We start from the raw sequence: 24,549 nt of genomic DNA on the forward strand, positions 1-24,549 counted from the left end.
TTTTGTTGGAGGAGGTGAACGTCTTTCAGGTAATGTTCCTTTGTTGTACATATTTCTTTGTAAAGCCTTTTTTAATATTTTGAGGCATTTTCGTGTTTCATACCTTTACCTTAAAATTATGTTTTTTGTACTGAGGGTTTTTTTCCTTATTTGTATTGATGTTTCTCCAAGGAAGAAATTTATAGTTATCTGGAAGTCAAAGATAACTAGGGTAGGAATGGATAATCTTTCTTTCTTCTCATCAGTATTACATATTAGTGTTTAAAATAAATTTTGACTGATGTGTATAATCTGATCCAGAAAATACCTATCATAGTAAAGCCAATATACACAGACTTGGAAGAATTTGCAAAATCTGGTTTAATTCTGATTTGGGGAAGGGAGCACATTGTGAACAGACATATGCGTGGGAACCTAATCGATACTAGACAAACAATGGATTAGTTTACAATTTAATAAGATAACCACACATTTAAAGGCTCAAATCGAGTCCAACAGCTGTAAATACAATTCTACATTTGGCTCAAGTGGCTATTGAATATCAAGTGGTGCCAAGTTCCTCTGAAGCACCCGATGACCCCCCAGCCTTGGAAGGAGTTTCACCACAGTCTTAGAAGAAATCCCAGTCATGCCTTTAGCTCTTTTGGCCCTTGGGAGTCATTGCTACCCAAATACAGATGCAGGCCAGGGATTTCCAGTGGCCACATGTTATTGCACAGAGAGGTCTGTTCTAAGCCAGACTCTTATAGCTAAAGAGGTGTGAGATTAGCCCTTAAATAGTGGTCTAGCATTAGCATGGTCTCTAAAAGCATGTTAAGAAATAGATCCTTAGTGATTATGTACCAGCTACTAGTTATCACACTCACTGAAAAGGCAATGCGGCAGCTTCACATTTCACATAAAAGACTAGCATTAGCTGGGCCTGGCTTGCTGCTGGCTTAACTTTCACATAAGTCTGCTGATTATTTTCATTTAGACCCAGGAGAAAGTGATTGTATACCAGCCTTTTCTTCACATAAGATTTGTGTAGCATTAAAATGGTTACGGGTTTATGACTAGCCTATAAAGGCATAAATGTGTAACTCTCTTTGCCAAAACAGAACCATCCCTGTTTTGACTCCTGTCCAGTTTCAAAAAAAAAAACCAAAAAACCCATCCATACAACTTTGTTATTGCACATCTTTCACACAGACTTGTGTATGTATAATAGACATATATCTTAAATATGCTACACATAAAGACTATGGCACTTTACAGAATACATGTTTAACAAAGATTATTACACCACAGAGGTTTAAAAACTATACAAAAGCACAATGTAACTTCATTGAATTAGCACACAGGTTTAAAGAATCCACAGAATCCGAGGCAAATATTTCTGCCTCAGGGTTCATTGAGAAGCCCAGCCTATCACAAAACTTTAAGCATAAATGCAGGCAAAATAAATAAGACTTCTGGTAGTAGTAATGGTCCTATTTATTAGAAAAATAAGCATGGGTCAACAATCTATTGTTAACAGTTCTTTCTAGCACGTCCCTTGTACTCAGTGGTTTTTAAATAGTTCTGCAGAAGAGCGTGGTCTAGACTATCTTGACACATGACTTTAGACGGTCCTTTCATCCCGAGGGAGTGATTCAGGTTTAAAGGCCCAACATTACCTTTACTCAGTCTCTGCTCTGGTTCCTAAGTCTGTGTTCAGGGGGCTGCTAGTGGTGTGGGGTTTGTGTGTGCGCATGTGTCTTTTGTCTTCTAGAGTATTCAAGCTAATGAAATTTTATTCTGGCCAAGAGAGGTCACATTCTCATTTGTGACTGTTACCAGGTTGCTCTAGGGGTACACCACCATGATGGATGTGCCTGGAGGATCCTTTGGGCTTGACTGGACAAAATTGTACATCTGGTGTTAGAAAATGGATTCTCTGTTTTGTAAAGAAAGAGTGCATCTTCTAATGAAAAATTTGTTTTTGACTAAGATTTGCCTGATGAAGGAATTGGTTTTGATGAAAATTATTGCCCATGTGTGAAAAGTAGTTACACATGGTTAGAACATTATGAACGCAAATGGGGACAGGACCTTGTCTAATGGTCCCCAGAGCCTCATTCTGTGTGTTGTGAGAGATGTGGTCACCCTCCCCCGGGGCTGCTATGAAGATACCTACTGTGAGGATGCCCATTCTCTCTTCAAAGTCCTAGGATTTATACCTTGCTTGCTTCAGAATAAAAAACCTATGAAGGCCAGGTTCCACATTGCTATCTGGTATAGGCCAAAGGCTAGAATGTAATAAAACTTAAGTTGCCTCTTTCCATCTCTACATAAAGCAGTTGTTTATTCTGTATCTGTTTTAAACTCCACACAGCTTTAACATGATTCACTAGGGCAAGGTTGTAAAATCTGAGTCAGGGTTGTATACCTGGTGACACTTAGCACACAATACCTTGCCCATAGAAGGTGTTTATTAATTATTTGTTAATTTTTCAAAGCAAAGCCCTCAAGTGAGCAGATCTACACTCTTCATCCGTCCAGAGTACGTCTGTATCACTCTCCAATTGTGAAGCTCACATAATGCCAGACTAGGTTATTTCTGGCTACTGAATACCATCTTCCTGAATCAGTCTGGGAATTTATGGAAAGTAGATTAAAAGCTCCTGAATCCTTTATAATAGTGGTATTTGATTCTTTTTGTAAACAGGTTTGGGCAGGTGCACTATGACCTTGGTCTAGCTCCTGTTTGTGCACCGGGAATAAAGTCCTTGATATAACTCTTCAGCTGCAGCAAAATTAATGTTATTTCAGTCTTCTTTCAGGATCAACACCAGTAACCAGAAAACTTAAGTCCTATGACTAGCTCCTTTTTTTCCTGCAAAGACTGTCATTCTGCTACTGATAAGGTTGGAAATAAGAGCTGAGTACGGCCTGCTTACCAAACCGGGAGGAACAGTCTCCCTGCAAATGCCAACGTTCTGGCAAGTCTCCCCAGTGACCATCTGAATGAGCCACAGCTGGCTTAGAGACAGACCTCGGTCCCTGGAAGGAGGAAACAGTGAAGTAGTGGAGTTTCCTTTGGCAGTCAAAGCACAACCCTAACCCTGTGAGAACACACATGATCTCCCATAGAAGGGGAGACAGGGCCAGGATTGGCGCTAGTCTGACTGCTGAGAAGAGGGAAGAATTTGTCTTTCCTACCAAGATCTTGTACTCCTGTCCTATATGATTGTGCAGGAACTTTTTCTTTACTCAAATTTCTAAAATCTTAGCTACATTTGATTTGATCCTCCTTACCCTGGAATTCGGCCTAGAATAAGTTCTGCAGCAGGATTCCAGTGTCCCTGCTGAGCTCTTTGGTCAACTAAGCAAGAACCAGGGTCTTGCTGTTCCCTTTAGCACACATCCTGTCCTCAGCAAGTTTCCATTCTTCATGAAAGGACTAGGAGGAAAACAAAAACACCAACCTAAAATCTCAGTCTGAGGCAGAGATGCTCACAGATGAGCAGCTTTGGAGCAGAAACAGCATCTTCTGTTACTAGAGAAACTGCTGCCTTCATAATTTTGATCATTATCCTTCATGGAGCCTCGGGAGGAAGAGTCTGATGGAACTTGGTGACTGCATGTCAGTTTTTGTACTATTCTCATGTTCCTTCCCTTATAATTTGTAATGTAGTCCTCACGTCCAGTAGCTTTGCTTAGCCAGATATTGCCACTCAATTGGTCCTGTTAAGGCCTGGGGCTGTGGAATGTGGCTTTGGTATGTAGAAGCTAGTTCTCCACTTGATTCAAATGACCAACCTAGAGGTGGACTCTTTTTAGGAGATTACCCAAGTAAGAAAATGGTATTAATGTCTTTCCAAACTAAAGGAGACAGATAAGGTTTTTCCCCTCTTCAATTTCTTCCTGTACTTTGTCACTGGAGGTTGCAACTTCTGCTTGTGCGGAGAAGACGGCACAGATGAAGGTGAGGACGGTGCCACCAATGGCAGTATAAAAGGCCCAGCCCAAGGAACAGTCGCCAGGTTTGTAGGCAGACGCGTAATGTCCACAGTAGTCTATGGCCTTCTGACAGCCCCAGCCAGCTGGGTAGAGTATCAAACCAAGGATAAGGAACAGACCTGCAGGACAAAACAGAAAACAGATTGTTACTTGATGTGCTTGCTTTGGGCAATGACATCTGTTCTGTAATAGAAGTGTTAAGACTGTTTTATGCAACTAAATCTGACCTGATGAAGAGATATTATGGTATTAGAAATATTTCAGTGACTTTTGTACATATTGGAATGTGAATTGGCTAATAATTTCTCTTCTAGAAAAGCAAATTAACTTGTTAGTATATCTTCCCACAGAGCTCTTACTGCAGTGATCATTTCCCTTTTGGCCTAAGGCAGATGTTGGCAAACTAAAGCCCTCAAGCCCAATGTGGCTTTATGGATAAAGCTGTAGTGGAACACAGCTGTGCCATTCATTTACATATGCCTGTGACTGCGCTTGTGCAGAAACAGCAGAGCTGAGTGGTGGTAACAGACCACATGACCTGCAAAACCTGAAATATTTACTGTCTGGCCTTTTGCAGAGAGTTTGCCACCCTGGTCTAAGGGAGTGAACACAGAACCATCTAGTGTCATCAACCTGGTTAAATGCAAGAAACAGAGGCCATGAATACCAGATCTTAGCTTGATTACGCCCACAGTCTGTTTGCTGGCATTCGCCAAAACCCACTGCCTTTGGCCAGAGATTTCTGTATTCAAATATGCAATTAGAAATAAATTACAAACTTTTAAGGATTTTCTGTCTGGATACTTTTAAGTACATTCGGCCTTGAGTGGACACGAATAAGCTTTGCTTCCATTTTGCTGACCCTCCCGCCCTGCACACCCATTTTTCAGTTCCTCACTGCTGTGCTGCTCACCGTATGACTGGAAGGCACCCACTGGGTTACTTTTCCTGCCAGGCCCCACGAGGCTGAGGTGAGGAGCAGCTCCCTGCCCCTGGGTCTCACGTCAGCCCTGTGCCTGCTTCACCCTGGCTGCCAGCACACAGCAGGAGCTCCTCCTAAGCAAGTACGAAACCTGCAGTGACAGGCGACCTAGGGTCCCAGGTTTTCTGGGTAGAAAATCTTCCATAAAGGCTTTTATTTCCTCTGCATCCAGCCTTTCTACCTGGAAAGAAAAGCCTTTTCTCTGAAAACGACACCTACATAATTAAGATTGATAAACCAAGAAGTCCTGTTTTTTAAGATATGTTGGGCTAACAATTCTGGCCTTCTTGGCTTTAGTTCTATCTTTTTTATTCTTCCGAGATTCTCTGGGTTGGCCACACTAAAGCTCCTAAGTCAGCTGCAGCCACTTTCCCACACAGAGAACATGACTGTTTGTGCAGTAGTGTGAGGTCTGAGGGGGAGGCTGGGGAGAGTGTTTCACGTAGGACGACTTCCCTAGTTGTCCTTCTCGGTGGGGTCCAGCTCACTAGTTGTACTCCTTTGTCTCATTTTTACTCAGATGGCCTCACGGGACTTTTTAGTGGGGGTGAAGGAGAGGGAATCCATTCAGACGCTCCCTGATTCACAGAGTTCTTCTGACCTCTGAGTGGCCAGCGCAGGGAAACTGGGGACTGCTGGCAGGGGACTGGGAGTCTGTTCTCCTAGGCTAAGGTCTCCAGTGGAGACTTTTGGTCCTCCAAAATCTGGACAGTCCTGGCCCAGCAATCTTGCCTTGGAAAGGCTGCAGATCATGTAGCAGAAACACCCCAACAGTCTAGTGGGACAGCGTAAGGCTGGAACTCACATCAGCCTCTCTAAATTAAGAGGTGATTCTGTTAATAGCTGAGAAGTTTGAATCCTGGCTCTGCCCTCTATGAGCTCAGTGAACTTTGGAAAAGTTGTTAACCTAAGTATGATTCCTCACCTGTAAAACGTAAAACTGTATTGACCATCAGTGCAGTTTGCTTTGTAATTAAATATTACAGAGAGCTCATGGGAGAGAAGCCAGTAAAATAATGATGGATACCAATCAATAATAAGGAAACCTGTCAGCAAGAAAGAAAATGGAGGCCCTTGGTTGGTTTATCCTGCTCCAGGCTTCTCTGCCCTGGGGTTTAGAAGCAAACTAGTGCCCAGAATTCCAGAGGGGCTTCTTATCTGCTCATGAAACAGAATCAGGATCAATGACTTCTGAAATAAGCATGGCAGACAACTGCAAGAGAATAGAGTAACACATACAGACTTTGCGTTTTCCTGGTGCTCAATTTGAAGTGCACGTAGGGACTATCTATCGCCTTGTGTGCAGGTTACACCCAGAGGCCAAATGGAAGGCAAGGGTGTTTTGGACTGAGTTTTACTCCAGAGCCAAGCCAGGGGGCGGTCTGCTGTCCTCGGTGCCTGGAGTTAGGCCAGCCTACAGGTCTCCAGGGCCTGGCTCCTGCCTTGCCTCGCTGCACCGTTGTTCGGGGAGGTGTGTTTGTGTGGTTGTATAGGGCAGTGGGCATTTGCTTCTTGCTGACCTCTGGCCTCTCTCCCCGGTGCACAGTGGGGCTGTGGCAGGCGCAGTGGGAGGAGGAAAGACAAGAAGAATGGGAAGATGCTGCTGGCCAGAAACCGGAGCGAGCAGAGCCTCAAAGAAAGAAACCAGAGGAACCTACAGCGCTGGTGCCTCCCACCTTGGCTCCACGGACAGGAGGAGCCTGTCCTAAAAGGTGCTGCTGCCACAACCTTAAAAGACATCGTCTTTGTGTCCTAACAGCCTCCCAGTTTGCTGTACCATGAGAGATGTCAGCTGACCACGGGGTCATGTGAGTCAACCTTATCAGTGGAAGAAGAAAAACCAAAGGAAAAGAAACTGCTGGTTAGTCACTTGGACTGTCCTACTGATGCCACCTCATCTGGAGACGGAGCCTGACAAACTCACAGGCGCCTCCCCCTGACCATCCCTCAGGCGGGCTACACGGCACAACCAGCTCTCCCAGTCCAGCCCTCCTCCACCCCCAGCCGCTTGATCAACCACCACAGGAACTTCTGATCTCTTCAGGGGACCTAAATGTGGCTGGGGCTTAACACAGATAATCGCCCACAGGCTCCATGAGGGCCGGAGCTGGGTCTTCCTATTCCCTGGTGTCTAACTCACAGAAGGCGCTAGGCAGATGAAATACACCAGGAAGAGGGACCTCACGGCCCTGCTTTATTATCAACATTCCTCACCAACCGATCAGAACAGCCACAGATTTATATTCTAGTTAATTTTTTTAAAATATTGCCCTGGAATCAACAGAATATCAAACGTTTTAAATCAAGTCTCTAAGGTGGGAAGAAAAGCATTTCCATAGTCTTGTCAAATCCCTCAGCTTTAGAAAGACTAGGTATTTCTGGATACAATGAACAGTACTGAACTTGGTCTGACTCTAACTCCCTGAAGTTCTGGAGTATGTGGTGCTAGGCGTGGGGGGGCCAAGTCTGTGAAGAGGTGGGAAAGGCTCTCTGGCTCTAGCCGCCTCCTCCCAGGTCCAGACACTCACGCAGTGGCCATGTTCCCACTACCTGCTGGCTGACAGCCTGGACCTCAGGTTTCTTGTCTTTGTGGGTCACCCACTGTGTGTAGAGAAGGCCATTCTTCTGCCTGAAAGCGAACTGCAGGTCGCTCCCGCTGCAGAGTGACGACCTGACCAGCGGGCTCCAGACACCACTCCTGCTTCCTTCAAACAGGTTCCCAGACTAAATGCTACAGACTGACTAGATCTCCGTTTGCAAAGGGCATTTTCTAAGGGCAGGAACAAAAGGAGGCCATCTCTTACTGCTCTAACAACCTGTGAAGAAGCCACCAGCGAGAGACGCACACCTAGTACCTGCACTGAGTCTGATCAGGAAGCTCATTCCAGACACAACTAGGAATTCACAGCAGACAGTTGAGAGCAGACTAGGGATCCTGGGATAAATGTGGGCTCCAGCCAGGTAATGCCTGTGCATGCCCACGTGTCCTTTCTGGATGCAGGGCCTTTATGAGTGGCCATGGTAAGGTCACAGGAGCAGGATGTCATGTTTCATAGGCTGGTGATAAGCCAGGAATCTGGTCATATTATACATGTCCCATTCTTTGAACAGGGGACTCTTATTCATGCTAGTACCCTGAACAGTCATCTAAGTGTGTCCCTCATCCTAGTTCAAATGTTACCTCTGTGAAACATGTGTCACCCCTGCCTGCCAGTCTGCCTGCCAGTGTTAGTCTGTGTTCCCATTGTCCCGTGGACACCATCTTCTGCTCAGCCCTTTACCAAACTATTATTTTTGTGTTTTTATCCAACAGCTATTTATTGAGTTACCTGCTAGGTGCCAGGCGTTGTTCTCAGCCCTGAGGGAGGGCAGTGCCCTATGGGACTCTGGCATCTCCCATGCCCAGCATACTTCCTGACACTTAGTATTGGGACTTGTTGGCTGAATCAATACTTATTACCCTAATAAAACATCACAATTTTGCCTTAACATTTACCGATAAACCTGCTGCGCCCAGCAGTCACACTTAACCTTGAGTAACTAGGGTCAAGAGTTCAAAGTTATTTCTGGCTTTCGAACAGCCAGTGACTCACTTAGGAATATAGCAAGAGACCATTTAACTGACTACCAAACATTCATTCCCCTTCTAACACTTCTCTAAAAACATGAAAAAAGTCTCCTGGTGTTGGCTATCACCGTTAGGTTTGCCCCATGACTCAGAGGTCCGGGCTGCAGACCCAGCTCAGCTCACTATAGCGCAAAGCCCAGAGCCTGCCCTGCCACCACCACTCCACCTGTCCCCTGCGTCCCTCCCCCAGCCTAGGTGTCTCCTAGGAGAGGCCAGCAAGCAGGGGCTTGTCTCCTGTGTCTCATCCCCATTCTGGGACCAGCTCAGATGGCATTCCAGGCTCAGTAGGGGATGACAACATCAAAAAGTACCAAGAGCACTTCATGTAAAGGAAAACTAGGGTAAGAGAGTTATTCTCGCATGAATTGCTGCCAGGGCTCTGCCTTCCCCCAGCCACCTCCCTGGCTTTTCCTTCTCAGTGCCCTCTGCTGTTCTTTCCTACCTCTCAGCCTCTCATCACTGTGAGTCCAGGGCTTGGTCCTTGGTCTGCCACCCTGGTTTAAGTCCCCTGGCTTTCCATACTAGCTTGTGCTGCCATCTCTTCTGAACTCCAGACAGCAAGCAGGTAGAGACTCACTCCCTGACCTCTCTTGGGACATCAAACAAGGAATTTGAAAATTACGTCCAAATCCAAACCCTTGATTTCCATCCTCCACCTAAAAATCTGTTCTTCATCCTGTCAACCTCATCTCAGCACGTGGGAGTTCAGCTGTACACGTGCACAGGTGGAAAGCCTGTCACCTCTGACCTGTCCCTCTCACAGAAATCCCACGATCATCTACCAGCACAGCATGAGCATGAAGTGCATTTCCCTGACACCTGCACAATGACACCCGTCTCTCCTTCAAGGCTCTGGAAGGAGAAGCCTCCTCACCTCGTGCTCCAGTACCCTGACCTCTGTCCATGTCCCCTCTGTCATGCCCAGCTCCTCGCATACCATCTAGGCTTCTTTTATTATTGTCTGTCCCCACAACTTGATTGTCTTGGCTACCAACTCCGAGAAAATGGACTTTATCCCAGTTGCCTAGAACAAGGTGGGACATGAGACAAGCTCTTAGTAGATGTTAACTAATTGAACAGATGAATAAAGAGATAGGGAGATGTGATTATATTACACTTTAAATAAAGCCATTGTGGAAAGTTCTTGCCAAGTTTTTGAAATGACTGTTGGAAAAGCTTTGGTCAACAGCATGAATCTCAGGCAGGGGTTTGTGATTCTGGCCAACAGAACATCGGCCACACTGTACTACTGAAACCCACGGGGACCATACCACAGGACTGGTCTTTACACAACTGCCTGCAATGAAAACCTTCCTGGCTACAGCAAGTGCTTGTCAATTCAATGTAATTTGCATTTATGTAGAGACCAGTCTTAGTTCAGCCTCAAAACTCTGAAATTGTTTCCAGCGATGCCAGAATGAAGCCAGGACAGCTGCAAAGACAGGCTGCGGCTGACCTGTGGGAACTGGGCAGGACCACAGCTGGGAGGGGAGCAGTGTATGGGGACGTGATGGATGAGGTACACACGGCAGCAGGCGGGAGACCAATGGTGGAAATGCCAGCCCTGCAGGCAGAGGGCACAGCACTGTCCTACAGCCTAGGCAAATGCCACATCTATCCACAGCCCTGAGGACAGCATCACAGATCAGCTTCTGGGGGGAGGTCTGCTTTTCTGTTTGCAGTAGAGGAAGAACATGTTTGGTTACTTTGCTCTAAGCCCAGGACCACCCGTCTCACTCACAGGGTACAACAGTCGGCACGCAGAGTGCTAACACCCAGCACGCGCTCTTTACCACTCATCTGCACGCTGCTTTCTTTTCTGTCTGAATTTTTATTTATCCCTAAGTCATCTTTCTTGCTGACAGTGGAAGTCATTTTGGCAGTCCCTAAAAGCTATCTGTAGGTCACCAACTGTTGTTAGGCGGAGACATTTTCTCTTTCACGATTTCCCGAGGGAAACTGAAGGCAGTACTTTGGGACATACCACGTCAAACCACACTGAGTTTCCCATCCACTGAATCTGCCAGCAAGCTGTGCCCGTCTCAGAGACCACCATGTGACCCTGTATACCTCTCATATGCAGGGACACATGCAGTTCTGCTGACACTCTGCAGAAACGATCCTGTTGGTTCCCTATGCTCTATTTTAGAAGGAAGAGGCATACGTGATACAATTTAGAAGTAACTTCATAGGTAGAAAACTATATAAAAGTTGACCAACTATCTGGGAAACTATCCAGGAAAATGACAGTAAAAACCAGAAATCTTGCAGTGACACCATATACATTTGTCCCACTGTAAAACAGTCTTGGTCTCAAGCCTGCCGGCTGCCTGCACTCCCATCCCACGGTAACTGCTGGCAGCGCACATAAGGTCCATTCCCACTTCCATGGTTGCTATGACTCCAGCCCCATCCTAAATCTACACTCGGTGCCTGTCACACAGTCATCTACCCATGGTAGGCTGTTGACCAACTTCATGCCATTTCTGATCCCCATTTTCTTCCTAGTCTTCACTTTGGAAAAAAACCTTCTGAAAAGGTCTTCCTGGTACAAACAGTAGACGCCAAGTAAAGATGATTTTGACTTGAAGCTATGAAATGCTCCCCTGATTTACACATTCACAACTGTTGGCAGGTGATTAGAAACTTTTAATAATCGTAAAGATAGCTGTGATGATGGTGGTCGGAACAGCTGATGCTCACTGAGTACTCTGGTAGACACTGGGGAAGCCCTCCAGTGTAACTCATTCAGTCCCGACAACAGTCCTAGGAGGTGGGCACTACTATTTGACAAATGAGGAAACGGGCCCAGAGGGTTCAGTAGGGTTACGTGGCTTAACAATGGCAGCCTGAGACTGAAGTCCAGAGAACGTGGCTCTACAGTCCACATCCTGAGCCATCCTGCTTGACGGCTGTGCCTCTGCAGCCCAGACACTAACTCCCAGACACAAGTACAAGCTGGTTTAGTTGCACCTACAAGGGGCTGGAAAGCAGATGATGAAGAACAGTTATCAAGTGAGAACCACAGGAGTGGGCTGTGAGGGGCTTCATGGGAGGGGAGGATTGCACCAAAAAAAGGGTCATCTATTGTCAAGTAGGTTGATTTGCTCACCTCGTAGCAAGACAAGAAAAAAAAGTTCCACCTGCACCTTCTCTTCCATTCTCATCTATCACCACCCTCCTTTCTGCCCATGCTGGAATGGCTGTGCTTCTAGAAAGAAACTTAGTGAACAGGCCAGAACACTTTCAGGTTCACTCTGAAGTATTCTTGTGAGCAGAAAACTGTGAACAAAGCATAAAATCCATTGGACCAGAAGTGGGGAAAGAAATCTAAACAATGTAATTAGCGTACAGTTTCATTTTTGTCCCTGAGATACTGTATGCTTGGGAATCATTCCAATTTGCATATCTATCTAGAATGATGCCATCCACTAAACGATCTACAAAAAACCCCACATGCTACATCCTCTCCAGGACAACCATCTGTATCCAGTTAGACAAAATCCAGGCCTGGTAATGTCCCAGATAGCCTGGATCCCTGCTACAGTAGGTCAGGCTATCATTTAGCCATCTACCTCCTCTAAGTAGCTTTTCTTAGTTCACAGAACAGAATCAACGATCTTTGTCTTTCCTGATGGCTCCCTACCCGTGAATCCTTGCACAGGTATCAGTCTGTGTACAGAGGGTTTAGTTAATCCTGTGTTATCAAGAGAGTGCTGGTGTCTACCTCTACCTGTAGGGGATGGTGCTCTTGGTCTAGGGCATCTGGCTCCGGTGAAATCTTGCTTGTAACAACAGCGCACAGCAGGAGGGGGTGCCCAAGATCTCTTCTTTCCACCCAAGAGGAGTTCTGATTCTGTGCACCTCCCAAACCCCAAAGCTACTCAGCAATGGTATCCAAACTAGTCTGACTTCTGCAGATGCCAGGATGGGCCACTATATTTAGTACCAAAACTTTAGGTAGCCATTCTAAATCAAGGGTATTTGAATAATACTTATAAATAAAAGTAATATGACAAAGTATGAGTTATTACATGAATGAAGAACTTCCACCCAACAATGACCACTTCTGGTTAATCTATACTTCTAAAATCACTTTGACCATTAAGGTTTTTCAATTTTTCTTTTTTTTTTTTTTTGAGACAGAGCCTCAAGCTGTCGCCCTGGGTAGAGTGCTCTGGCATCACAGCTCACAGCAACCTCCAACTCCTGGGCTCAAGCAAATCTCCTGCCTCCGCCTCCCAAGTAGCTGGGACCACAGGTGCCCGCCACAATGCCTGGCTATTTTTTGGTTGCAGCCGTCATTGTTGTTTGGCAGGCCCAGGCTGGATTCGAACTCACCACCTTAGGTGTATGTGGCTGGCGCCTTAGCCGCTTGAGCCACAGGCGCCAAGCCAGTTTTTCAATTTTTCAAACACCCAAGCAGAATTCTGTTTTAGAGAGTATCCATTCTGAAATGATTCTTACTAGTTCAATTATTTATGTTTTAACTGTGTGGGAGCTCAGAGTTTATGTTCAGAACTGAGACTTAACAGCATTTGTTAAACCCTTTGCTCTGTTTTGCAAAGAACTATACATTTACAGTGCAGCAGGCACAGACTAGTCAGCATAGCCCAGGGACTCTGCATTTACTGAGCACTTGCTATGTAAGCAGCAGGTCCCATTCTGACCCCCAGAGATTAAGTGTGAAAAGATACAATTCACAACCTTGTAGGGCTTGGTCATATTCTAAAATGGCAGGTCCCTATATCTAGACTTCACACAGTAGGTACAATAGCCAGCAAATTATTGGGAGGTCAACATTTTTACTTTGCTAATGCTAATATAAGGACATTTAGCCATTATCTTTTCTCATCATCATTTACTAAAAGAAAGGATATTTTAATACAAGAAGGGTAATGGATATAATCTGAAAATAATGGACAGTTCTTTCAATTGAATATATTTAGCTCAATGAATCTTATTACACTGTTCTTACCTTTCTCGTTTTTGTTGGGGACTGGCAGAAACTTTAGCACAGAGTAAACAAGCATTCATTCAAAGGTAGCAACTTCTAATCATGGGGCCCTTCTGGGGGGATGGGGAAGCCTTTCTAAGAAGCCTATTTATTTACTTTGCGAGTAACAAGATAAGGATAAGGAGGCTCTTTCTGAGTTTCCTGTCTTCTTGGAGCCTGTTCCAAACTTGGTCTCATTGCATCTCATTTTTTGGCAGGATTGGGGAGAGGGTCTTGTTATATCAACTAGGCTGGAGAACTGCTCACTGCAGCCTCAAACAACTGGGCTCTAGGAATCCTCCTGCTTCTGTCTCCTGAGTAGCTTGTACCACAGCCATGTGCCACTGTGCCCACCTTAATGCATCTCATTTTAAAGTTTCAAGCATTTATGGACAAGCCAGACAGGGCCCAACTTCACATTTAGAAGCTCTACTTTGAGGGCCAGCCCTGGAACTAGGGTTCACTGGTAATGGAAAGAGTTTTAGTTGATGACCACAGTGACTTTGCAGAAATAATATCTACATGTCAGCTTAGTATATGACCAATAGTAACCAGTAGGTCACTACGAAAGTTTTGAGACAGACTGTATTATAGTCCATTATTTTGCTTCCAAGAAACACAGTGGACAGTCTCCTTTCTGATTCACTTGTGTGAGTTTCAACTTGCTTGGCTTACTGGTACTGCTGGGAGGGCTTCATTTGTTTCCATTTGTGTAGATTTTATGTTTCTTGATTTTTGTGTATCTCAAAACTTTTGTAATGACCCATGTATTGGTAGAGGTTTTTAACCAATAAGATTTTCATAGGGAAAGGAAAGGAAAAGGCAAAGAACTAATTGATATTTGCAAATATCAGTAATTCTTTTTAAAGTCTATATTAATGCTTATGCCATTTCCCCAGAGGAATATAGTATAATATCCGTTTTCTCCTGAAAACACTCCCATGGTATTAGTTTAGAATTGGCAAGAAAAATACTCTCCAGGGTAGAGAAAGGATGACACAGCAACATAAATAGAACTCCTTGGAAGACAATCAGATTATAGTTGCCACTAAAAGACCTTACAACCAAGGTTCCCAAAGGAAGTTTCTGTTGCAATTACTCAAAATTAATGGTCAATAGTTAAGAACTGTCCGAAGCCCTTATGATGCGTGGAGAAACTCTTAAGAAATATGTAGTTTCTCTAATTGTGGAAGGCTCCCTCACTCTCAGCAATGACTCCTCTTCATATGTAAATTATTTCTGCTGGCAGTTTTTAAGCCTTGACTCTAAAATTGTTGAAATGCATCTCAACAAAGCCAGACTGTTTTTCCCATCAGTTAGTGATGAAGCTTCACTTCACTTCCAGGGTGAGATGCCATTTGTTAAACTGTTTCCATTCAACTGGAAGTACTTTAATGTCATATTTTCTCCATAAATTATTCATCTGACACAAAGGATTACTAAAGACAGCTCTTGTTTGACTATAACCAAAATACACTGATAACTCAAAATAAGCTGCTTAAGTAAATAAAATGCAAAATGCAGTGTATAATGGAGTAAAAGGTACTTAAAAAAAAACTTAAGGACCTATAAAATTTCTAGGACAACAAATTTCTTGCTTGCTGAGATCTCTGGGTGCAGATAATGTTAATTCCTATATCAAAACCAGGTGATTTATCCGTGCAGCTCTCCCTATATGCAGAGGCATCTCACTGCTTCATGACACTGCATTTTCATTAAACATGTTTTTAAAAACCAAAAAAAAAAAAAAAAAAAAAAAACAAAACACCCCAGGTGATATCTTTTCAACACTTGGTCCCTGAGGTCAGCATTTATCACTTTGAACATAGAGCCACTCTGCATTTTGAGTTGAAATTACTTAAGAGTTGTGGTCACATCAGTATGGTAATGATACCAGACTATTTTAATATTGGTTTCATTTTCTCAATACGTATATTTTTTAATTTAGTACTGGTTGCTGTCTTTAAAAAAAAGATTGCTGGCCATTTAATAAGCCTACTAGAATTGCCATATAATATAATGAATGAACCCATAAATGTGGCTGGCATAGCACAGGTCTGCACAGGAGATGCAGATTACTTCTGAAGTGGCTTTATGGCTTAGAAGAATACCACCTTTGCACTAAGCTCTTAAAACAGAGTGCCTGGACTGCTTGGGTAAATATGCAGAGCCTTGCTTAAGGGATTATTTGTTAATGTAAATTTGAACATAGCTCATCTATGGCTCCACCATAATTTATGTCTACCAAGTGGTTGCCACAGCAAACCATTTTCCACATTTTATTTGTATATCAAGTGCTATGTCTGAATTTTAAGAGTTTGTAGTTTTCTTCTAGACTTTCCAACTGATTGTTTAAATGTCTGGTCCATTAGCTTTTAAGCAAGAGTTTTTTATGTAATGATGGAGGGTGGTTTATTATTATTATTATTATTTGTTGCTTCTCTAGAACATAGGTCTTTGCACATAGTAGGCACCCAATAAAAGCTCCAATTCGAGCCTGCCTTATAACATGTCTGCATTTTTCACTTTTTACCAAGGGACTGTTAAGTGCTGGTGAATCAGCAAATGTGTCACATCAGTGGTATTCCTTTTTTTTTTTTCTTTCTTTTTTTGAGACTGAGTGCCATGGGGTCAGCATAGCTCACAGCAACCTCAAACTTCTGGGCTCAAGCAATCGTCCCGTCTCAGCCTCTTAAGTAGCTGGGACTACAGACACCTATCACAATGCCCAGCTAATTTTTCTATTTTTAGTAGATACAGGGTCTCACCCTTGCTCAAGCTGGTCTCAAACTTCTGAGCTGGAGTGATCCTCCCGCTATGGCCTCCAGAGTCCTAGGATTATAGGCGTGAGCCCTTGTGCCTGGCCATTTGGGCAGTATTCTTAAACGGCTTCAGACATGGAACTGGACCTGACTTCTAATGGAGGCGTCATCTGCTGGAGAGCCAGAAACTAGGGTCTCCTTTTGGTGCCCAACAGTCACCACAACAGCAGGGGATGCCCCTTCTTGGAGGATATTTTGAAGGTGAGCAACCAAGGTCACACCACCTTCTTGGAGAAAGCCAGGTAGAAAAGTATAAAATACAAGAAGGGCTCTGTGAGACCAGGGAATCTGCCCTCTCCCTGTGCCTCCCCTGTTCCTATTTCTCTCTTCTCTGCGGCTCTGGCCTGGGGGTGGATGGGTAGGGCACAGATGAGCCAAAAGTGAGGCCAGGACCGGGTTGCGTTGTGGTCATCAGCTGGTGCTTAAGGTTATTTTTCTTTTCTTTTCCTTGTCTCTTGAGACAGAGTCTCACTATGTTGCCCCTTGTTAGAGTACGGTGGACTACAGCTCACAGCAACCTCCAACTCTTGGACTTAAGTGATTCTCTTGCCTAAGCCTCCCAAGTAGCTGGGACTACAGGTGCCCACAACAATGGCCAGCTATTTTTTGTTGTAGTTGTCATTGTTGTTTGGCAGGCCCGGGCTGGGTTCGAACCCGCCAGCTCCGGTGTATGTGGCTGGCACCCTGGCTGCTAAGCTACAGGTGCTGAGCCTTAAGGTTATTTTTCACCCAGTGAAAAAGTGCTCAGAAAAAGCAAGTGGTGATCAGTGGCCAGGAGGCACTTCCTGTGCACACCACACTTCCACACACGTTCTGATATGACAAAAACAATTCCACAAGCAACCTAGGCCAAAACAGTCCACTTGTCTGCTTGCTCACATTCTTCCCATTTATTCTTTTTTCTTCTTTCACACTGCCCTCCTTCACCATTGTTGCTCACTTCCAAGAAAGCCGAGCCTGCCATGCCAGGTCTGCCAGGCCTACCAGGCCTCCACCACCCCAGCAAAGAGCAATTCCCACGACTACACCTTCCACCCCAGCCCTGCAGAGCTCAGCCCACAGGTCTGGTTGGACTGGCGGGCGGCCTGCTGAGGCAATCCTGCTGCACCAAGACCCACACAGGCAGAGGGCTGCAGGGAGTAGGGAGCGTGAGAGCCGGCAAGACTTGAAGCAGCAAATCAGCACAGGAGGCCAGACGGCAAGACAGCAGGCAGCCGGGCCCAGCAGCCCATGTGCTAGTCCAGCCCTCGTGGCAATCCCAGTGGGGACAGGCCCAGCTAGCACAAGTGAGCCAAATTCTGAGCTCATTTTAATGGCTTCTGTCCCAATCCTGAGTCACCAGGGATTCCATGGACTTCTAAGAGAGCCCTACATGCATTTCCAAAAACAGACTACTTGATGCTGTCATGGAAAACCTGGATCTTTGCATTCTACGGTTTCACTATGGATTACATCCAGGTCACAACCTAAGGAAGACAGCTGGCAAAAAAACAACCCTGCTGGCGGATTACCCAGCTTTTGTAATGAATCCCTGAGGGATATGAACCGATGTGTGTTTCTGGCTCTGCCAAGTCCTGGACAAGTTCTCACCTAGTGAAGACCAATCAGCCTGTGATTTATTCTGCCAGGGGAATCTGAGAAGCCACCTGCAATCAAGAGTCAACTGCTAGGAGCTGCCTCCAGAAAGCAAAGGAATGGACAATGTGTATTGGGGGTGGGGGGAAGATCTCTATTGCTTGTCAATGCAACTGCTATCTTCTGCTTTTTAAAAAAAAAAAAGATCTTAGGACATGCTCTGGTCATATCAAAGCCACAGGACTGCCCTGAACCCTGCAGTCCCAACATAGGCAGGCCATTAAGGGGCCGCCCTATGCAATGTATTCATGTTGGATTAAAGGCCAACACTAAAGTTACAAGACATACACCTATTCCTCAGAATGCAGCAATTCTGGGTAACAAAAAAATACTAAAACTTGCTAAGAAAGCAGAAATACTTTAATAATTATTTTTAGCTCCCATTTATTGTTTACTATTGTCAAGTATTATGCTTTTAAGCCTTTTTCACATTCTTACATTATCTAATTTAATCCTCAAAACTACCCATGGCATGTGCTATTATTATCTCCATTTATGAAAGGGAAAACCAAGGCTTAGAGAAGTGAGGTAAATTGGCCCACGTTTCATGGCTACTTTTAAATGAGGCTTGAATCCTGATTACTGCCAAGAGTGGGTACTAAAGCCCCCAGCCATCTGTGTTAAAGCCTTTAGAATGGGTACCACAATCAGGCGAGGCCTTAAAGGCAAATCCTTTACGTGAATCCAAAGTTTGGGATCTCCTTTGAGATAGTAGATTCTTTCTCAATCAACTTCTAAAATCAAAATATCATGAATTTAATGATTTATGTTGTATTTTATAGATAATAAGGGGTTATATAAGCCTGTGGCCTATTTATTCTTTAAAATTGAGTATAGCAAAGGCATATGCTTACATTATCCTGTAATTTTTCATTCAGTTACATTTTGTAAAAATGTCATTTTTGCCAAAATGCAAGTTGTAAGAACAAACACAGCCCGGGTGTATTGCTAAAGAATCCGTCTGGCGCTTTGGTGGCAGCCTCCTCTCTCACCATTTGTTCAGCATGGAAGAGATCCAGGGCTAAGAGGGCTCGGGGAGAGACAAGACTGGTGCTCACAGCTGCAACCAGTCCAGCCTGGGCTGGGGCTGGCCAGATGCTATCACAGATTGGCAGACTGGAGAGAAAGCGAGTGAGCTGCTTCAGACACTGCTGTGCAACCTTTTCAGCCATAGATTCAAGCTGCCAATTCCACTGGCTTGAACTTTCTGTGGTGGATGTGAGCACCAAACTCGGGAAGGATGGCCTGTCCCGTGTTTCCTATGGTTTCTTCTCTGTGGGGGCTACTAGGCAGGAAGGAGAACAGAAACCGTGTCTTTCCCTATAGCTCAGTGCTCAATCTTAGCCTTGGATTAATGGCTCCTAGGCACACCACACAGGGGCCTCTGCTTCTTGCCAATTTAAAATTTTGAGTAATTTCGGAATTTCTGAGATGATGCATAGGTAATAGGGGAGAGAAGGCTAAAGTTTCTTTTAGAAAGCCCAGACTTTTGGAAGAGACTGAAGACCAGCAGACTAGCTGCTCCGGGATGTTACTTCTTCCTCTTTTCAACCCTCTTCCCAGAGGCCTTATGTAGAGAGAAAAAGAGAAAAGTCAGAAAAATCTTGCTGGAGAGTACAAATAATACCTAAGATATACGCTGATCTTTGTGCAAAAATGAACACACTTGCCATTATGTGAGGCACACAAGATCACCCAAAGGTTGGTTGGACTAATCCACACACTTAGAGATGGAATTCACTGGAGTAACATCTTATTAAAAACCGCATGAAAATCGTCTTGAAGGATACCTATGTTTTGCTTCTGAATAACTACAAAAGATAAGTTTGGGTTATGGCCTTGTAGTAAATGGCCACTGGTTTACTAGAGGCAGTTAGCACACCATGGAGTTTCTAAGGGTGAAAGGCACACCTAGAGACCAGAAATCCACAGTCTCACCTGTACCTTGTGCACCAAACCCTCCACAGAGGCATGAAGTCACCAGGGACCTTAGCAGACACCACAGTGAGAGAAGATTCATCAGAAATCAACTCTGGTCAACCAGGGACTTCATTAGGATTAATAAACGTTATGCACTGGCTTTCCTTTATCTCCATTTTTGTATTTGACATCTCAAAAGCCTTTGGTAACCACGTCTCTGCAAAAGTTTTAAAGATACACACATGCACATACGTACACATGCACGCACAGTGGACATCCTGCATCTGTGAATAAAGTGGGGGCATTTCTCTGGGGAAGAAAAAAAAAAAGGATGAGCCTAAGTTGAAACCTACCTCATTTAACATTTCTGGGCAGTGAAATGCCAAGCTGAGGAGGACAGACTTCAGATTTCAGAAGTCAAAAGGGAACAATGAGTTGGGCATGAAGGCTCATTCCCATAATTCCAGCACTGTAGGAGGCGAAGGAGAGAGAATTGCTTGAGCTCAGGAGTTTGAGACTTGCCTGAGCAAGAGTGAGACCCTGACTCCTAAAAAAATGAAAAACCCAGCCTGTAATCCCAGCGGCTTCCAGGGGCTGAGGCAGCGGGATGCCCCCAGTTTGAGTCTGAGGTTGTAATGAGCTGTGACACCACTGCCCTCTGCTCAGGGCATAGGGTGGGACTCTGTCTCAACAACAACAACAACAACAAAAAAAAAAAAATAAGCAAGGAAATAAAAAAGGGGAGACAATGGGTGTCACAGAATCAAAACTCTGAGATTAAAACTAAACAAAGGTCAGGTCGTATTTTCCAGTCTCCCTATCTTTTCAGAAGAGGAACACCCAGACCCAGAGAGGTGGTACACTCACCCAGAGGGGAACTGCTAATTAGTACCAAGCTGAGAAACAACATTCTCCCTGCCTAAATTCTGAGTTCCTGGGTCATTTGTGGTATGGCTGATCCTGGCAGATGAAGAGATGAGGGGCCACAGATTTGTCATTCGGGGCCAGAATTTTTAAGGGCTCTGGTGACTGGATGGAGTGGACGCCCATGAAAGCAAGTCAGAACTGAGGGCCAGCTCCTCTGCCATTTCTCTTGACCCATTACCCCTCCCCCCCACCACAGAGGCCCCCTAAGATGTGAAGAACAGAAAACTTTATCTTATCAGCTGTTTTGAGGGGAAAAAAATCTCTATCCCTTGATCTATTTATTTGGAAGCCATCCCTGCTGAGCTCAAGAGTTTGCTATGAAGCAGACTAGAGTTAATTCATCTGGGGTCTGTTTCTTTACAGCCCTGGACACGGGCTTGGGGCTTATCTTCATTGTTCTGTGCACACAGGTTTGGAATTTGCAGAGGGATGAATCACCTGTGCCCTTCATTTAGGGTTGTAAGTAGATTAGAGTTTCTCCTGTTAGAACTGAGCTTAATAAGTATCTTGGTTAAAAGTGAATCCTTTCCTTTGACTGTCAAAGCAAGAGTCTATTTCTCTACTTCCTTATGGATGTCCATACTCAGCTGTGTGGGACGGGGAGAAAGGTGGGGGGGGGCGGGAGAGAGGGAGGAAGGAAGAGAGCGAGAGGGGGAGAGAGGGAGAGGGGGAGGGGGGGGGAGAGAGAAAATCAATTTCTACCACCCACAACAAACCTAGACAGACTGCCACCCTCTTGGTTCAGGACCCGCCTTTGGAACCCACTGGGAAACCTACAAAGTGCTGGTGGCCACCGACCTTTTCCTGCAACTCACAGCCTTCCCTCTGGGATCACTGTAGAGAGCTCATACTTTTCTTTCCACTCATTTCTAACAAGCTCATTAGTGAGAAATTATCAGAAAGTGGAAGACTTAGATCGTCGTTTCGGATCTGAGTGCACAAAACATTCCGTCAGGCTCCAGGAGACAATTTAGACCAGAACACCATTAAACGCGGAGCAGCTGATTCTAATTCCTTCCCGGCCCAAAGCTGAAATCGTCTGGGGGCTGAGAGCGGGCCCAGGCCGGCTGCCTCCGACTTGCAGTCTCTCTTTGCAGACTCTGCCGCAGGTGGGGCGAGTCCTCCCACCATAACTCCCCAGGGAGATGCGCCGGCGGGGAAGGCATGCTTTTAATTTAATGGGAAAAGCAAAAAGTAGGAGTAATTACTCATATAAAAGCCAACGACATAGACCTGAGGAAATAAGCAATGGGGAAGATCATGCCAGACCAGAGAGAACAAGCCGGCGTCTTCCTGTGGGGTAAGGGTGGGACAGGGAGGGGACCCACGCGGGCAGCGCGCGAGCTTTGCCTGGAACCGAACGTAGCAAAGCAACCCCGATTAGACGGCCTTCTCCCGAGCGGGCAGCACCGACCAGCGAGCCCCCGCCCTCCCCGCTCAAGCCCCTGCCCTCTGCACTTACCTGCGATTCCCTGCAACAGCCCGCAGACGTTGAAAATGCTTTTCTTCATGATGCTCTGCACACACATGGTGAAGACGGACACCAAGGCCACGATGCAGAGAATGAAGATCCCCACGGCCAGGAAAATCGCCGTGGCCTGCCAGAAGCCGCTGGCGATCTCGCCGAAGCTCTCGGCGTAGGGCCCACACAGCATGTCCCGCGGGAAGTGCTGCAGCCCCGGGTTCCGCGTGCAGCGCGAGTAGATGCCCAAGGTGGGGTGGTAGGACTCGGGGACGCCCCCGCCCGGGCCGGCCGGCTCGGCGCCGCCGCGGCTCTTAGCCTTCCCGATGAGCCAGTCTGCGCTCATGAAGGCAATGAGCTCTGCAAAAGCCACCACAATACTCAGGAGGGTCCAGAGCATCGAGCGACAGGTGACAATGACATGACACATATTGATGTTCAAGGCGGAAAAAGAGTCAGGCGACCACGGAGTTAATCAAAAAAGAAAGCGAGGAAGGAGGCTCGGGCGGCCCGGGAAGGAAGTCGCAGCTGCAGTCACCCACTCCGCGGCCGGCGGCATGCACGCTGCGGGACGCGCTCGCTCTGGCCGGGCCGCAGCACCGCCTGCCGGGCGGCCTCACCTAGGGAGACAGAAGAGGCGGTTAGCGGCGCGGCGGGCGGACCCCGCCCCCTGCCCGGCCTCCCGGGCCGACCCCGCCGGCCAGCAAGTCCCGGCCCCGCCGGACGCCTCTGCTGGGGTTGGTGGATTCAAGTTCTCCCCGCCCACACAGTTCACCTTATCTCTAGGCAGCACCGCAGGACGGACCAACGCTGGTCCTGCTCCCAGCCCAGGGCTCCCTCGCCTTTTATTATAAAAAGTAAAACTTCGTAGGGATCCAGATAGGTTCAGGCAGTGAACTCTGTCAGCGGAATGGCTACATTTTTTTTTTAAAGTTTGCAAGACTCGGGCTGCTGTTTTGGTACTAGATAAGCTAAGTTCTGAAAAACTTGCACCAAAAGCTTTTGCTTGGCAGCCGATAGTAGCAACATTCCACTTTTATTGCCTGGAAATAGAATTAATAGCAGAGACAGAAGAGTGAGCCTTTGCTTCGTAGGTAAATGAGAATGTCAAAGGAAATGATCCCACGAAAAAGAACAAAACATTGCTACTCAAACCCATTTTTCATCCATTTTCACAGGGTGATTTTTAGACAAAATAGTTTATACTAATTGGAACTCAAAGGGGGGGGGCCCTCAATGAAGAGTTCATGACTCACTTGTGGAAATTATTCACAACAGGCTCTGATGACCGTTCACTAAGTATCATTACAGCTGAGTGGACCAGCTTGTTGACAGCAGAAACTTGTCTGTGAAGAATGCATCCCTTGAAATGTCCCAATTCATCCCATGTGCCCCTGCCTAAGCTTCAATTCACCCCAGGTCTGGAACTCAACATGCCCATTGTTTCTGATTTCACAGAGGGCTCATTCTGTACCCAAGGACAAATGACTTCATTAGCAGAAGACTTTGCTTCAATGGCTCAAACCTCCTCCAGAGGAGCCTGCACCCTGAAGCAGGGCATGGCTGTGCTCCCTGCAGCCCCCTTTTCTGCCCCCTCTCCAAGGTCAGGAAGAGTCATGCAGCTCACATCTGACATCTGGGTGCACAGCCCTGCTCTCAATGATTAGATCTTATTAACCCAGGTCATGTCAGCTCCAAAGAGAGTTACAAAGAGCCCCCTGGCATGTTGGGAGCAGGGTGAGGCAAGGAGTTAGTTATCACAAAGGAAGGGAAGTAGGGAATTGAGGAAGCTCAGTGTCAAGGCTGAAAGTGTCTGTTTCTACCCTGTGCACAGCTGTCTGCTTTCTGGTTGACATCCTGGTGAGCAAGTGACCCTACTCATCTCCTGAAACAATGAAACAGGGTACATTTAAAAGTCCTCATGTCACTGCAGTTATACAAGATGCTATTTTGGGGACAGAACCAGTGCAATACTAGGAACATATACACTTAACTATGCGGGATTGGGGATGCACGCAGGCTGTGCTGAGCACTGGGTAAGGGAGAGGTGGCGCGTCCCCCTGAAGAAGTTTTGGAGTCCATCAGGTCTGGGTTCCAAAGCCAGCTCCACCACTCACTGACCACATGGACATCTACGTTTTCAGAACTTGCTCATCTACTACATACATGGACCCTGTAGGGCACCCATACTGC

At 45.8% G+C, this 24,549-nt stretch overlaps 1 protein-coding gene across 1 annotated transcript; it reads right to left on the reverse strand.

Annotated features, from left to right (window-relative positions):
• Window positions 1-345: 345 nt before the first annotated feature.
• LHFPL2 (LHFPL tetraspan subfamily member 2) lies at window positions 346-22,838 on the reverse strand. Its single transcript, XM_003785936.3, has 2 exons — window positions 22,357-22,838; window positions 346-4,103 (listed from the first exon to the last, which is right to left on the reverse strand). Exons 1-2 carry the CDS (start codon window positions 22,784-22,786, stop codon window positions 3,847-3,849), a joined length of 687 nt encoding a protein of 228 aa, XP_003785984.1. The 5' UTR covers window positions 22,787-22,838; the 3' UTR covers window positions 346-3,846.
• Window positions 22,839-24,549: the final 1,711 nt, after the last annotated feature.

Source organism: Otolemur garnettii, unplaced genomic scaffold (genome assembly GCF_000181295.1).
Source record: "Otolemur garnettii isolate 467f Iridium unplaced genomic scaffold, OtoGar3 scaffold00017, whole genome shotgun sequence".
In the NCBI taxonomy this organism is placed as follows: Eukaryota; Metazoa; Chordata; class Mammalia; order Primates; family Galagidae; genus Otolemur; species Otolemur garnettii.